The sequence below is a fragment of the Phytophthora infestans genome, genomic scaffold, assembly GCF_000142945.1.
Source record: "Phytophthora infestans T30-4 supercont1.16 genomic scaffold, whole genome shotgun sequence".
In the NCBI taxonomy this organism is placed as follows: Eukaryota; Oomycota; class Peronosporomycetes; order Peronosporales; family Peronosporaceae; genus Phytophthora; species Phytophthora infestans.
Window position 1 is genome coordinate 1,544,546 of NW_003303743.1, and position 15,146 is coordinate 1,559,691.

Consider the following 15,146-nt stretch of genomic DNA (forward strand, 5'->3'; position numbering starts at 1 on the left):
TTAAAATTTGAACGGACATTTCCTTCGTCTCGCACGCCAAAAGTCGATACTACCTACATCCTGGTCACGAATCGGTCAGACCTTCAACCAGCGATAAGTAAGAGACTTTGCCTCGAACACACGGGAATTTCCACAAGACCAGGGAACTATAGATAAACGTTGTGTCGCATTGATATAGAATTTTGTTGTGGCCGTATCACAAGGCAATCGTCGCAAACACGGACAAGAACCACCACAAACCAGTTCTGTGCATGTTCGACATTTGGATCTGCAGCAGTTGCTGTTCATTAGATGCTGCTGTTTCGTTACTACGTGGGCACTACAGGCGGAGAAAAGGATGTGATAGTGGTCGTGGCTAAGGCGGCGAGGACCGATTATTTATATTTCTTGTTGAATTTGTCTCGTCTAGTTGACGAATCGCGATATTTTCAAAAATGCCGGTGCATTTATGTTTTGTTGTGATATTGTGTAGGTGCGTAGTTGTAGCACTCTGTCACCACACTAGCGAGAAAGTTCTTTTTTTCGCATCTGGTAGGCCACTAGTGGTGGCTAACAGGACGGTCAGCTTTGTTCCACATTTTTTATATGTACGTGTAATTGCGCTAGGTATGTACCTTGATTTGGTAGCTGAATAAGGATCACCTGCGCCAGCTCACTCTTAGCCAGTGTTCGAAGTAAGAACTTGAGATATGTGCATGCATCGCTTATATAGAGTGACCCCACAGCAATGCCCAAAGTTGCAGTAAACATTTACTGTAACTTCGTGGAATTAAAGATATCCCCCAGGGACATGCAACGGAACGACTAAAGATGACGTTTGAAAAAGATCGTAGCTAAATAAATACGATCTTCCTGATCACGAATGATGCCTTGTTGGAAAGACGAGATTGTACACTATGAATGGGTTCTTTGCTGTGCTTTGACAAGTGTAGATTTAAGCTAAAACTTTCTTTCAAAATGAGGGTGCATTGCCGGCGGGACAAGTCCCGAAAAAGCGGTCATAAAGCGAAGCGTATGTTATTAGCATGTGATAGTTTACAAAGTCCACATGTAAATCACGGAGAGGTGTGCATGTCGCCCGTTATAATAAGCAAAATGAGCACCTAAGCGGTGTTTTAGAGACCTGTGAACGCAGGAAGGACTCGACAATGCATTTCTTCACCTAATACAGAGCGACATGCATCGTGTAGTCCTGAGCCAAATATGAGTGCAGAATCGATAGCGCTTCTATATTTTAAGCCTTTGTTCTTAACCCCTTTCCGCGATCCAAGCCTGGTTGAAGCTGAGATCTTTGTCGATGACCTGTTTGCTTTTTCTTGTTGTTTCCTCTCCTTCTCAAGCTGCTTCAGTATAGCCGCTTGTTGCCGCATTTTTTCTCAAGTCGTTCCTGAGCTTTAGCAAAACGCTCATCGAGCCTTTGACGGCGCTGTACCTCAGCTTCAAGTACTGCAGTTTTCATTTCCGGTCGTGTCATAAGAATACCGCCATCAACAAAAGACCGTGTTTGGTTTGGAGATTGGGACTTCAGCGCCAACATGGAAATCATTTCCATCCCCAAAAACGTAGCCTTCGGTGCGTTGTCGTCAATACCCCCCCCCCTTTAAAGTTGACGCTCTTGTCTTGAAGTTGGATTGGCCAAACTACGAAGTAGTTGGCATGAGGGAAGCGGTCACCACGGGTTGGTTCCCCACAATGCGCGGTAGCATCGGGTCCAAGCCCAGCAGCATGACCCCTGTTCTTCGAAATGCCGTGAGGCAGGTTGACATCGTCACTGCGACCTTCTAAGCCTTCGTTACCAACGCAGCAAGGTTACGCTTGGTGGGCTGTGCTTGGCTGTGCCTCTGCGGAAAGTGTTTGAGTTGCTTCTCATAGTTTTAAAGCTGGTAGACCTGTAACAGGGCTACACACAAGTGGCTACACATAGTTACTTGGTTACGAAAGAAGTTACTTGGTCTACGAAAGAAGGTTTACCAGGATACAACAATGGCTACATTTGGTAGACTGTTAATCTTCATGTATTCAATTTGGTTGAAAGCTAATATCTTTAACCAACTACATAGAATAATAGGATGCTGTCAACTATTCGTTGATAAATACCTTTCATTTGGAATATTAACTTAGGAGCAAAACCCAATCAAACAAATAAACACTTCTCATTTTACCGGATATCGGCTTTACTTTCCTTTAGTCCTCCAAGCGCAAATACCATGTCGCACTATTTACACTTTTTGCTGTAGGTTTGAAAATTTGGATCGGTAATATACACAAAATGGACAGTTTGAAATTCCCAAACGATGGTTGCTATTACTATTAAGGGCCTCAGCTGCTCTCTCACCTTTGCATCCTCAATTCGACCTATTTGAGTACACCTCAATCCCGATGCAATGTACTCTTCACAAGCTGCTGATAAACGGGGAAGACGACCACTTCCTCAAGCATCAAGACACAGACAAGGAGGATGGAATGGTGGCGACTTTGGCGGTCCAAGCTGGACCGTCCAACTTCTCAGCACTCATGAAGGAGGCGACTTGGCAAATTATCGAGGCGGGGGAGTAAAATATCGCCATTATTTCGGCACAAACGAGGGCACTTCTGGTTTCCTTCCCCACTATGCGGTTCAATACATGTCTGCCGACGCAGAACATGCTTTGGAGAAGGTGACGAAAGGTTTTGGCCTTGTGCTCGTTTACTCAATTTGCTTGCCACTGCACATGCAGCATATGAAGAAGAATATCGACAAGATTTTGATTGTGACTCCTTCGACTTTAACACCACAATTACCGGTTGTCAGGGTACGACTAATTAGGGCACCGGTAGTGATAGTGCTTTCGCTTTGCAAAACCGGTAGATGTTCCAATAAAACACTTTATTTCGCGGACACTGAAAATAGGTCCTTGTCAGGAGTAGGGTTTGCCCAAACATTGACAAATTGCGTGTTTTTGCGAGCATCACACTCAGCGGTCCACACAATCGAGGTGATGGCGAAGTTGTTCGAGAGGAACCCGCGCAACGTCCGGTGCGTCCGCGTGTGAGCGTTCAAAATAAGGGCGAGTCTTACTAATTCGGTATTTGTGGCTGCAGCATCGCGTCGTGGGTGGCGGCTATTGGTCTGTTCGCGGCGTGGTACAAGTACGATCAAATGAAGGAGCGTCAGTTTTCGGAGAAGGACGCGACCGAGTGGAACGAGGCCATTATACGCGTGCACCCGCAGAAACCGAGCAAGAAGAATAAGCGCGACGACTAAAATAAACACTCGATATGGTCGCTGGCATCCTAATTCTCAGTTCTTTAAGCTTCTCCACCAGTTGTGACACCCAACCGTTAATAAATAGTGGCTGTTGGGTGCCGGGTCTCAGCTAGATAAAACTTCTTCAACGCCTGGGTCCCACGTTGCAAGCCCTGACAGGTGAAATGGCAACTCATTCTTGAATTAACCTCCAAGTGAACAAGCCAAACCAACAATGGCGATCCCGTTCGATAACCCCAGCAAAGTTGCCAACGAAGTCAAGAACAACGTCAAGCGTAACAAGTCGGCGTAAGAAAATTTGTGAAGGAAGGTGTTGGTGTGCCCCTTTAAACTAACGACGATGTTGCTAGCACTCCTTTGATGGTTGCTGCCGGTGTGGGTGCAGTGTTGTTGTACATGATGTCGAACCGCAAAGACGAGCACGCTCCCGCCTCGGGCCGCGACCCGCGTGCACCGCCTTCCAAGATGAATTAATCTCTCGGGAGCAGGCTTAGGCTAAACGAGAGAGGAGAGAAGTAAAGATTGAGGATCTCGTGTGGCTGATATAAGGATCAGTGTAAGCAGACCAACGACTTCGAATACATTTTATTTGGTGCAGAAAGTGCTGATGCGCGTCTTTCCGTTTGCTGATTGTGGAGTTTATGTTTTGTTTCAAAGTATCTTTAGTCGAGGACTCGTCGGGGTGTTTCTTCATAGGATGCTAGCCGTTATTGTCTTATCGCCCTCATATATCGACAGCGAGTGCGATTCGATTGACCAGACCAATTGTATCAGCAGCACCAACACCTTTAGGGCTACCATTATTCTTACTTCCGAGTTTAGTCATTAAAACTCAGTAGGCGAGTCTTCATAATATTTTTTAAAGTAATAGATGCTTCACGACCCCACGAACAAGAGGTATTGATGTTCGTATTGAACATTGAAACTGCATTGGGGAGCTCTTCCAATGACGATAAAAATAACTTTTTGCTAAGCATTGGCTTGGATTTTGCAGCGTTGGCACCTGTTCACTGAACAGTGTTCAGCATGAAGTCCCTTGTAGTATGTACATGTACAAGAGACCTCAGCAGCTTGTATCACTGGTGGGAGAACTGAGTACCCCCGTATCTGGAAGAATTGCTGACCGAACGATGATGTGACTTTTCACGCAGCGTGAACAAATGGGCTCACAATGTGAGCTTCACATGACCGAGATCAGTTTTAAGTGATATTTTTCCGTCAGTTGCGAGTTATACCGTTTTTCCGCAATGTCTACTTCGCAATACTGTACACGAATGCCTGAGGCACCGACCTCCACTGCTCTTGTGTGCCTCACAGCAAACCAAGACTTCTCGCGACTCGCAACGTAAGTTGTACATGTACTTCAAGTATGTACGTGTACCCATTGTTTGGAGAAGTAAAGTGGCACTTGATCAAAGTATGGACTTTTTCATCCAAACATGCCGCTTTTCGTCCAGTCTTATGCCACCAACCCGTACCCAACTCGACCGTTAGCGTTAAGTGTTCAGCTCCTAGGCGGAAAGGACTCTGGTCCCACTCCGCCATTAGCTGGCTGCGCTGCTCTTGGCCCCTCAGGCCACTGGTGGCATCATGTCGATGCTAAATGTGTTATCTCTAGTGCTCGCAACCCTCTTGGTCTCTGTCCAGGCGCGAACGGATATCGCCGCGCAGCTGTTTGACAACGCTGCCATCTCTGAGCCCATTGCGCCCACCAGCCTCAACAAGGCGCTTACGAAGCTTGGTGTCAGTGTTGCAAACTTTACCTCGTTCAAGAGCAATGTCCAACGTGCCATGCTCTGGAGTGCCGGCTTGGTGCAGGCCAATCCCGACTCAACGAACGACTCCTCGGCCAACTATGTGCAGGTCTACGTGCTCTGCGGACGCACCATGAGCGACGTGTTTCAATCCGCTGAGGCGTTCGATGATGCCTTAAGATGTCCGCTTAAGAAATGTAAGAGCAACGTCATCACTTTCACGGAATCGGCGTGTGAGCCGAGCTACGTCGAATCCAAAACACTGTGTGCACTGAGTATGAGCTCCGCGGGATCGAGTTTCGGGACGCTCAAGACCAAGACGGGGCCGTTGTGGTCCACGGATGGACAGCTCGACGAGAACTTTGACCCGCAGATTTTCCAGTTTGAGGACAGCTCCGCCAATGACAGCACGGCGCTTTATCTGCTGGCGCAAAAGGGCTCGTGGACTATGAGCGATGACACGTGCCCCAACGGCGCTCAGTTCATCACCCCATGCAGAGAGGTGGCCGCTTCCGAAGTGGATGTCAATGTACAGGAACGCACGTGGTGCGAGCCGGAGATCGAACTTGGCGTTAAGCTCTGGGTCAATGAACTGAACGCGGCTACTGAGTCTGGTGGCGATGACTCGGAGTCGTCCAAGGTTTCCTCGACAGTTGCAATTGTTCTGGGTGTGTTGCTGGGAATTTTTATTGTTGCCGCTTTCGTATTTTTCGTCATGTGGCGTCACTCCAGGAGCTATTCCAACAAAGACGGACTCACGGAAAATGAGAACAACACCTTTTTCATGCAGGCACATTCATTCCGCGACCAGCCGCAACAGGGCGGACATGTCTCTGGACAGTATGTGTCCAACAATGGACCGCACCCGTCATTTGACAATGCCATGCAAATTGAGGCAATCAACGAAAGTTTCCGGATGCGATCACCGGAACTGGCAACTTTTTGCGACGACCAGGAACTCATGCTGAAACGAATTGCCTTTGCGGGTATTATCTACTGTGAAAAGATGACAAGTGGGCCGAACGGTGAAGTTTGGCGAGGCGAATACGAAGGACAGCAAGTCGCTATCAAGTGCACGGTTGCGGCAGCTGTTGCAGGCTTTGCCGCTGCGAACACCAGTCGCTCATCGGCGATGAATGCGTCTGCTCTTCTTGGCGACAAGGAGCTCAAGGCGCTTGTGGACTTCACCAAGGAGATCCACATGGCTGCGTTCCTGGACCACCCGAACGTTGTCCGCTTCGTGGGCCTCTCGTGGCGCACTTTGCCGGATTTGTGCATGGTTTCCGAGTATGTTGCACTTGGCGACCTTGCGCACTTCCTGGCGCAGCCGGAAAGCAAATATCTCACCTGGAAAGATGACAAATTGCCAATTGCGGCGGATATTTCCAACGCGCTCGTGTATTTGCACTCGCTGTCCCCCGTCGTGTTGCACCGCGATCTAAAGTCACTCAACGTGCTCTTGACGGAAGATCTCCAAGCCAAGGTGAGCGATTTCGGACTGAGTCGTGAGACAAGCTTCGACGAAACCATGACCAGTGGGGTGGGCACTTTACTTTGGACAGCTCCCGAGGTGCTACGCGGCGAGAGGTACTCTGAGAAGGCTGATATCTATTCTTTCGGTGTCGTTCTGGCCGAGCTGGACACTTGTCTGCCACCATATGCCTACAGTCAGGGCCGGAAGAACAAGGGAAAGAACGACATGGACTGGGTGCCGCTCATTGCAAGCGGACGTGCGTCCCCTCCGTTCCGGCCAGACTGCCCGCGAGCACTGCGCGACCTGGCAGCGCAATGTCTCGATCAGGACCCGAACAAACGCCCACCTGCTATGCAGATCGTCTACTTGCTCCGGTCCAAGATCCCACACACACTGTAATATTGTTGCAATCAAGGGAATATCCAATAACTGAAAATTAGTCGTTTTTTTCATGTTTCATGGTGCAATTAAAGTTGCTTTAAACGTGGAAATGGCTACATCATTGATTAATGCAATCACTCGACGTCAGCAACTTCGACATTGTGCATCGAAGTTGACTTTTGAATCCAAGTGCTGTGAGGATACGTATCGCCACACGAGTACAAAAAAGATCTTGGCTCCGCATTTTGCTCAACAGGCGCTGCTGTTTCTTGTCGTGGGGCAGTTGCTTCGTGGAAAGTGGCGTAACGACTGCAAGCCAAGCGTCGAGCCTGCGTCGCTGATGCTTGGGGACAGGAGAGTCCTGGGGGGCGTTCAGCAATGGCAGTTGCCGGGCGAGGCTTCCGCACTGCTGTGACTCGGGAGGCGGCGGCTGAAAGCGAGGCGAGGGCCACCTCGTCGCAAGCCAAAAAAGACTCCAAACGTGCGTGCGATACACTAACCAACCGGCAGGCTGGTACACAGCAGAGTGTTGGCTAGTTGACGTTGCGGTGAGGCGAGAGAACGCCCTGCAGCTTCTCGTTAACCGCCCGGCACTACAGCAGCTTCAACTCGAGCGCAATAGAGGATGCCATACACGTTCAAGCGTGTACATACAGCGAGCTTCGTTGTGTTTCGACAAGAGTCTGATCATTCTTCCGACGCTGGAAATGCGACGGTGACTTCCGAGCCGGATCGCATCGTTCAGGGTCCTACACCGACGTCTTCTTCGTCCGACGGCTCTTCTCTAAGTGACGATGAGCTTGGTCTTGCTGTCGGTGGTGGCCTTATGATCGTGGTCCTGTTCTGTATCCTTTTCGTTGGCCACAAACGACGCCGTCGGATGGATAAAAACGCCGTACCCGAGCCGTCTCCAGGTACTTTGGACGCGTCCTCAAGACGCTCCCCTGCAGCCGACGAGCTGTACGTGCTCGACAGCAACTCGTTCATGTCGTCATCTATTTCTTTTGGCTCGCGTGTCTCCTGCTTTCTACAAGAACAGTCCACTCTAGAGGAAGCTAACGAGACCTGGCACCACCCACAAGTAATAGCCGTTCGCGTTTCTGTGAGCGAGATTTCCCTCGATGAACTCGTAGCGCGTGGTACCAACAGCGAAGTGTATCGCGGTCAGTATAGAGATCGAGTGGTGGCTATTAAGAAGCCACTGCCACACTGGCTGGCGGATCGCAACAACCTCGACGCTTTTTTCGCCAACGTAAAAGTGCTTTCTTCTCCGTCATTGACGCATCCTAACGTAGTGTCGTTTCTTGGGGTATCGTGGAGATCGCTCGCGTATGTGTGTTTGGTATCTGAATTAATGGCTGGTGGAGACCTCCGCTCCTTATTAAGTCGACGACAACACCACCATGCTCTTGTACGCGATGAATTCAGTCGACGAGGATTTAACCGTCAGAAAATCTCCATAGCAACACAAGTAGTGAGTGCACTAAGCTTCCTGCACTCGCAAGGGCTCGTGCACGGAGCCATTCGGTCTCGGAATGTCCTATTGGATGAAAATCTGAATGCAAAACTATCAGGTTTCCAAGGGAGCAGCGTTCAATCGGCAATGGATCGCAGGAGAATGAGCCACGAAAGTTCACTTATATCAGTACCTCCAAGGCTTTTAACAACGTCCGTACCGATCGGAGTGGCAGACAGGTTACGACGAGAACGCACGCGCGTTGACGCTCTATGGAGCGCCCCGGAAGCTCTTCGTGGGGAACGCAGCAACGCGAAAACCGACGTGTTCTCTTTTGGAGTGATTTTATGCGAACTCGACTCGTTAGCAGCACCCTATGGCTACAGTAGTCGATTTGGTGAACAAGGCGATAGTGCCGAATTACTGGAGAAAGTCGCAGCTGGACATGTCCGTGTGCATTTCACTAGCTCGGGGAGAGCCAGACACGGACGACGAGGGTCTTCGTCGCCCTCCGAAGTGGATACTCGCATCACAGCGGCAATCGTAAGACTGGGCAAAGCTTGCGTGGCACTGGATGCTTTCGAACGCCCCTCGGCCGCACAGGTATCGGCTGAGCTGCACAAGCTACTGCAGACGCCAGACCCCAAGCTTAGTCTTACGCTGAGCAAGCAAGGACCGACGACAGCGTAGCGGAGCAATATCTTGAACGTGAAATGTCAATGTTGCGGGGTCTCGTGGCTTTGCCAGCTGTGTCAAACCTCATAAAAGTAGATACTATCGCAACAACTTCAACGTGTCATACAAAAGAGGCAGTAAGTCGCCAAGTGACGGTATCAAAAATGTAAGCAAAATGTACTTGAAGCCCGCCTGTTTCCAGCTTTTGAAGTGTTTATTTCGTGTCGTCCCGATCGTGATAGCCGACTACAATTGTGACGACGTGGTCTGTTAGCAGGCCCAAAAACCACTGCATTTTTCACTCGAAACTCTCAACAGCAAGAATGCTGTGGAAAATCCTGTGCGTAGTGAGTTTTTGGCAACAAGATACTGAACCCACCAGCTTTGACACGGCGAAAAGGCGTCAAGATTATAGCTGCACTCACGTAAATGTGCGAAGAAGGGTCAAAATACGTTTTACATCATAACAGCACGTCGATTATTTAAACTTTGAAAATCGGTGCGAATTCAGAATCTCCGCTCACTTCTACCCACTAATCACCCATTTGAAGAGCATTTCGTCTTGACGGCTCTGCCGTCCATACCTACAAGCTGGCTTCGAAATATATCGTCATTGTCCCCGCCGTGCATGCCGCCGGTCTCCCATCGTATTAATAGGCGTCGCACCGGCACATACGGCACTACGATAATGGGGGTACTGCGTCGTCTTCAGCGGCAAGAAGACGACTCAAATGGCTTCAATCTCCTGTATCTGATCCCAATCATCCTCGGTGGGCTCCTCGTTCTTGGTCTTCTTCTATGGTTACTCTATCGATCTCGTCGTACCCGCCACAGCCAACGCAAAAGCTCCGGAGACTTTGAGGATCTCACTTCACCTCCAATCGTCGAAACTCGTCATCATCAAGATGATTCAATCAACGTATTGGCCGTGGTGTCCCCCATGGACCCCATGGCCTCCTTCTCGTCCTTTAAAGACGAAAAGGTTAGCAAGAACGTGTGGCTCAGTGGCAGTGGACGCACTATCAATTCGGCCAAGAGTGGCAGTAGCAGCAGGAGTTTAACTGCTTCAAGCGTCGCCGACTACGCGCTAACGACGTCCCAGACAGACGAGATCTTCCACGTCTTGCATCACGACGCACAGCTCGCCACGCAGCGACTTGCAGTGGATAAAATCGCCTTTGAGCGAGTGTTAGCGGAGAGCGCAACGAGGCAATTGTGGCTCTGCCAGTTTGAGGGCGAGGAGATCGTCGTCAAGAGACTCAACCCGCCCGACAACGACGACGTGTTCCCCGCTGTGATGAATTTCGTACACGAGATCCGACTCACAGCGTCTTTGGAACATCCAAATATTGCCAAATTTCTGGGAGTTGCATGGGGGAAAAATTTGCGTTCGCTGTGCCTTGTGGCCGAATATTTTGCAAAAGGAGATTTGGCGTCCTTTTTGCGTAGAAATCGTCATCGCCGACTGCAAGTGAACCAGCAATTATCATCGTCATCGCTATCCGATGTCTCAGGCGGATCTTCGTCGTCTGCAACAACAAACCAAACAGCAATGACGGGGCCTCCGTCACTGCAAAGCTCAGGGTCAGGATTTATGCTCACGAGCTGGGCTGACAAATTGCCGATAGCCATTGGGATTGCACGAGCACTTTTGTATCTACATACACGCCACCCTCAACCGATAGTATATCGCGTGCTAAGAGCGAAAAAAGTGGCAATGAGCGACCACTTTGAGGCAAAACTCATCGACTTGACGCCAGCTGCAGAGGGTTCTCCGCCTGTGGACCAGAAAGACATGGCCGCAGGAATTGGCAACGCGTTCTGGACAGCCCCAGAGCTGCTAACAGGGGGATCTCCCACACCAGCCACTGATATTTATGCGTTCGGAGTGTTACTAGCCGAGATCGACTCGGAAGCCAAGCGACCGTACTATAGTGCGCGAGACTCTAGATCGGGGGAAAAGCTGCGCGCCTTTCAGGTGTTGAACCTCGTGGCCAGTGGAGAGCTACGACCTCATTTTGCTGCGAACTGCCCCACAGAAGTTCGAGAGGTCGCGCTCGCTTGTATGCGTCAGAACCCAATGCAACGTCCTACGGCGCGCGAGGTGCTCCAGGGACTGCAGAGCTGCAGAGCTGGCAGTGCGGCGTGAAAAGGAAGCTGGAAAAACATGGAAGCATGTAGCTGTGTGGAAAAAGATGACGCCATCAACGCGTACTGCAAAATTGTAGGAATTCTCAAAGTATATGAAAGGGATAATTACAAGATTTTTAGCTACGGTATCGAAATATTGTGAAATACTACACGATGAAAGTGACCTCCTCAGAAGACATAAGACTCTTCGGTTTCTTCCTGCGCAAACGCGCGCATAACGAGCTGCATCTGGTACAGCGCTTGCGAGGCGGTAGGTCGTGCATCGGGCTCGAAATCCACACAGGCCTTGCCTAGATGCACCATTGCTTCCAGTGCTGGAGAAGCTGGAGGAGTGAATTCCACACGGAGTCTCCCACAGGACACAAGTTGCAAAATTGCTGTGTCCGGGATAACACGCCCCGTTTCAGTGACCTTTGCACTTGCATAGGGAAGTTTGTGAGAATCCAGTTCACTGAGAACGACGCCAAAGGAGAACAAGTCGGCCTTCTCGTCGTATCGCTCGCCCATCATGACCTCGGGCGCCATCCACAGAGACGTCCCCACGCCTGCAGTCATCGTGCGGTCGCTGCGTTCTCGCGACACGCCAAAGTCCGTGAGTTTGGCGCGCCAACTTTTGTCTAATAAAATGTTCTTGGACTTGAGATCGCGATGCAAAACCATGGGGTCTAAACAGTGCAAATATGTGAGTGCATGTGCCACATCCAGTGCGATTCGGGCCTTTTCAGCGTCAAAACCCATTGGGCGACGGTCCAATTCGTCAAACTTGATCAACAGAGCACGCAGATCACCCCCGTCCATGAACTCGGACACGACGCACAAGTCTGTAAGGGAGTCCCAGGCCACACCCACGAATCGGACTATCCGTTCGTGTTCTAACGCCGCCTGCAGCTTGACTTCGGCCAGGAACTCTTCGATCTTGGCCAAATCTTTCCTCGATTCGGGCAATAGCCTCTTAATGGCTACATCCCGCTCTTTGTATGTACCTCTGAGCACTTCACCGAATCCCCCGCGGCTGATAACGTCGCCTGGGGTTATTCTATCCATCGGAATACGCGCTGCTACAATGGCAGGGTCGTCCCATAGCCCCCCACGGCCAGAGCTCGGCCACGCCGAATCGTTGTTGTTGCTGTTGCTGTTTGCAGTGCGAGCACTGCTACTCGTGCTGTCACTGTACCCCATAGCACGTCTGAAGCTTTCATGCGCCTCAAACGAGTTAATTCTGCTTCGTGCCGATGTATCAAACGAGTCGAGGTCTTGCGTGTCCTCGTAACTCCGTTCAAAGCTCGACTTTTGCATTGACGGGTCGCTAGCTAGGAAGAAATGGTCCATACTGGATGATCCGTGGCTTCCCGTGGGTTTAAGCACTGCGGGAGGCAAAGAACTGGAGTTCACAGGCGACGTCATGACGTAGAAGCCTGCGTGGGCATCCATCGACGCAGAGAGCTGCAGTTTCGTCGGGTTGCGGTCGGAGTGCTGGTTAGCGGCCGTAGCGATGCCCGGGGATAGCTGACTTGCAGGCGGATTAGGCGCTAGGTTGACGTACGGCTCGAGTGCCAACTCCTTGTTGCGTTTGCGCTCTTTGCAGTAGAAGAAGAGCCCCACCACGATGAGGATTATGGCAAGAAACCCCACAGCTGCACCGATCACGATTGCGTAGGGGAAGTCCGACGAGGAAGACGATGCTGCAGCGGAGGACCCGGACGCCGAAGCGTCCGCCAGCCGCCGTAAGCCGCTCGTCATGCTGCACAGGAAGTCGCTTGGTCTATTGGCCTTTGATGGACGCTGCTGGAAGTGCGATTGTTTATCGCTTGGAGGGGTGATGAGCAGCTGTTTCTATTGACCAAAAACCCCTTCCGGAAAAGTTCAGGTAAGCTTACACCAGCAGGCGTGAGATACTCGATTTGCAACACCAAACTGATGGCGGCAAAATGGCATTTGGCAACAGGCGGGCGAGTTGCCGCTCTCTTTGATGCGGATGTTATGCCACGACGGAAATGGGTCCAAATTTTTTCTATTGCTGGCACACGTTGATCCATTCAGGACCTTCTCAACGAGACCATCACAGAGAAAAGATGGCTACATTGTCTTTAACAACGTTTTATTGTGGCGGTTATTAGTGCTTGTTGCCTTTCGTGTCCTCTACAAACTCGAAGACGCTACCGTTCAGCACAGCGCTCTCGTGACATTTCTCCATCATGCCTTGTAACGGGTACATACTGTACTCTATCGCCATGAAGGACGACACGGTGTTGTAGAGCTTTGTGTTCTTGAAGTCGAGGATTCCTTTTGGACCCGACTGAGAGATTGAAAACTTCTGGCAATGCTCGTCCTTGTACCAGACTATCTGTGACGAGTCCGGTAGGCTATTCCACGCCGAGTTCCTGCTGCGGTTGTCCCAACAGTTCGATATTGTGTAACATCGCTGGATGCGCTCGAAGCTGAACAGCTTGCGGCGGTCGTCGAAGTACACGTACATCTTGGCATTGGCCACGGATAGCAACATTATCATCAGAAATACGGCAGTTTTGGCCGTATCCATGGGTTTCGGTATACATCGAGATGTCGTTTTGAGTTTTTTTGTCAGGAAATTTCACGAGATTCTGGCCTGTCTGGTGTTTGGCGACTTGTGAAATGCGGCACGTGACGCCGGTCATACATGTAACGTAAAGCAGGAGCCTAACGACAGCCTACGGTATTGTATAACACGCTGTCATTATTGGCTGTCCGTTGTGGATGTCCACATCGTCCATTCCTCGCTTATAGGTAAACAGAAAAACAGAAACCACCCACGAGCATACGCTTAGTTTTAACCCCTTAGTTCCCGTATGTTTAGCCGCTAAACATAAGAGGTGTATAGCTTCTTTCAGTTTTTTTCGGCATCTATGTTATGTTTAGCGGCTAAACATAAGAGAAAAACTGACTTGGAGTTTGTATTGAACAGATCTCAAGAGAGCGCAGGAAAGCTCAATACTGAAGTCAAGACAAAAGTGGGAGCCTAAAACGGCCGGATGCACAGGCTTAGGGTAGCTGGACCGGATTCCTGATTGAACGAGATAAAGAGAGGCGGTGTCACCCACCACCAACGGGTGGCCGACAGTCACAAAACTCTCTCATACTTCAAAACGACCGCGGGGGCAGCAGACCAGAATGGTGGCGACGTCTGGCAAGATGCCACGACGGACGCTGACAGCGGAAGAGACCCGGTTGTGCAAGGCAGCCCTCAGTGACCGCCACAAGCGTCGCCTTCGTCGAGACGACGAGAGGCAGTCAGCAGCAGAGCCAAAGCATGGCGCTGAGGGGCGTGCGTTGAAGAAGCAGTCTAGGAAGAGGGCGGTGAAACTTACGACGACAGCCATGGAGATAGCAGAGTCTAGAGGTCCACATATTGAGCCGGCAGCACCCAAAGAGACAGAAGCAACAGCGAGTACGGACGAAGCTAAAGAGGTAATACCTGTTGCAGAAAATGAGGAAGATTCTGTGGAACCAGAGGTGGAGGAAGTTGTAGTAGACGTGGTGATGGCTGTGGCTTCAACTGTGGCTTCAAGTGCGCTTCTAACGCCTGTGCGAGATGCTCAAGGCGCTGTGGAGACCTTGCGCCCCCCTCGGACGAACAAGCAGGCGCCGGTTACGCAAAGATCCCCGAAACGACGCCGCCGCGTCCTACAAGACAGTCCAGAACGCGAAGCTCAAGCTGAAGGCACCATAAGTGACACCACAGACACCGGTGCTGCGTCAGCTGCCCCGCATCTCCCTGTCGCCTGCGTAGTCGACGGTGATCCTAACATCATGGCGGCTGGTGCACGTGAGTGCACTGGCCTCGGATCAGAAGACAGTGAGTGGGAAGGAGATTGGGAGCTTGGAGAACTCTCTGATGAGGAGTTAGCCGATTGCGTTGGAACTGAACTACCGGACACGTTCTGCAAGTCGGTGGCGATGAATGCGGCGCGTTTGGCGGAGATGAAACATTCTGGCTGGGAGTATGGTAAGTTATGTTGAACGCTATCCAAC

General features: G+C 50.6%; 7 protein-coding genes across 7 annotated transcripts in view; 6 read left to right on the forward strand and 1 right to left on the reverse strand.

The window, feature by feature from the left end:
- Positions 1-2,978: 2,978 nt before the first annotated feature.
- Positions 2,979-3,244, forward strand: PITG_08896 (uncharacterized protein; the record flags this gene model as incomplete). Its single annotated transcript, XM_002902902.1, has 2 exons — positions 2,979-3,016; positions 3,082-3,244. The coding sequence occupies 2 exons, from the start codon at positions 2,979-2,981 to the stop codon at positions 3,242-3,244; spliced, it is 201 nt and encodes a 66-aa protein (XP_002902948.1).
- A 194-nt stretch (positions 3,245-3,438) lies between these two features.
- On the forward strand, positions 3,439-3,877 carry PITG_08897 (uncharacterized protein; the record flags this gene model as incomplete). The annotated part of the gene is made up of 2 exons (XM_002902903.1): positions 3,439-3,535; positions 3,598-3,877. One exon carries the CDS (start codon positions 3,608-3,610, stop codon positions 3,719-3,721), a length of 114 nt encoding a protein of 37 aa, XP_002902949.1.
- An 899-nt stretch (positions 3,878-4,776) lies between these two features.
- Positions 4,777-6,874, forward strand: PITG_08898 (protein kinase, putative; the record flags this gene model as incomplete). The annotated part of the gene is made up of 1 exon (XM_002902904.1): positions 4,777-6,874. One exon carries the CDS (start codon positions 4,838-4,840, stop codon positions 6,872-6,874), a length of 2,037 nt encoding a protein of 678 aa, XP_002902950.1.
- Positions 6,875-7,481: 607 nt separating this feature from the next.
- On the forward strand, positions 7,482-9,002 carry PITG_08899 (protein kinase; the record flags this gene model as incomplete). Its single annotated transcript, XM_002902905.1, has 1 exon — positions 7,482-9,002. The coding sequence occupies one exon, from the start codon at positions 7,482-7,484 to the stop codon at positions 9,000-9,002; it is 1,521 nt and encodes a 506-aa protein (XP_002902951.1).
- A 771-nt stretch (positions 9,003-9,773) lies between these two features.
- Positions 9,774-11,136, forward strand: PITG_08900 (protein kinase; the record flags this gene model as incomplete). The annotated part of the gene is made up of 1 exon (XM_002902906.1): positions 9,774-11,136. The coding sequence occupies one exon, from the start codon at positions 9,928-9,930 to the stop codon at positions 11,134-11,136; it is 1,209 nt and encodes a 402-aa protein (XP_002902952.1).
- Positions 11,137-11,306: 170 nt separating this feature from the next.
- Positions 11,307-12,878, reverse strand: PITG_08901 (protein kinase, putative; the record flags this gene model as incomplete). Its single annotated transcript, XM_002902907.1, has 1 exon — positions 11,307-12,878. The coding sequence occupies one exon, from the start codon at positions 12,876-12,878 to the stop codon at positions 11,307-11,309; it is 1,572 nt and encodes a 523-aa protein (XP_002902953.1).
- A 1,407-nt stretch (positions 12,879-14,285) lies between these two features.
- PITG_08902 (pleiotropic drug resistance protein, putative) overlaps positions 14,286-15,146 on the forward strand; it is a gene marked incomplete at both ends in the record, with an annotated part of 6,261 nt that continues 5,400 nt past the window's right edge. The window contains one exon of the mRNA XM_002902908.1: positions 14,286-15,120. Coding sequence (XP_002902954.1) covers positions 14,286-15,120 — 835 coding nt within the window. The remainder of the gene's footprint in view (positions 15,121-15,146) is intronic.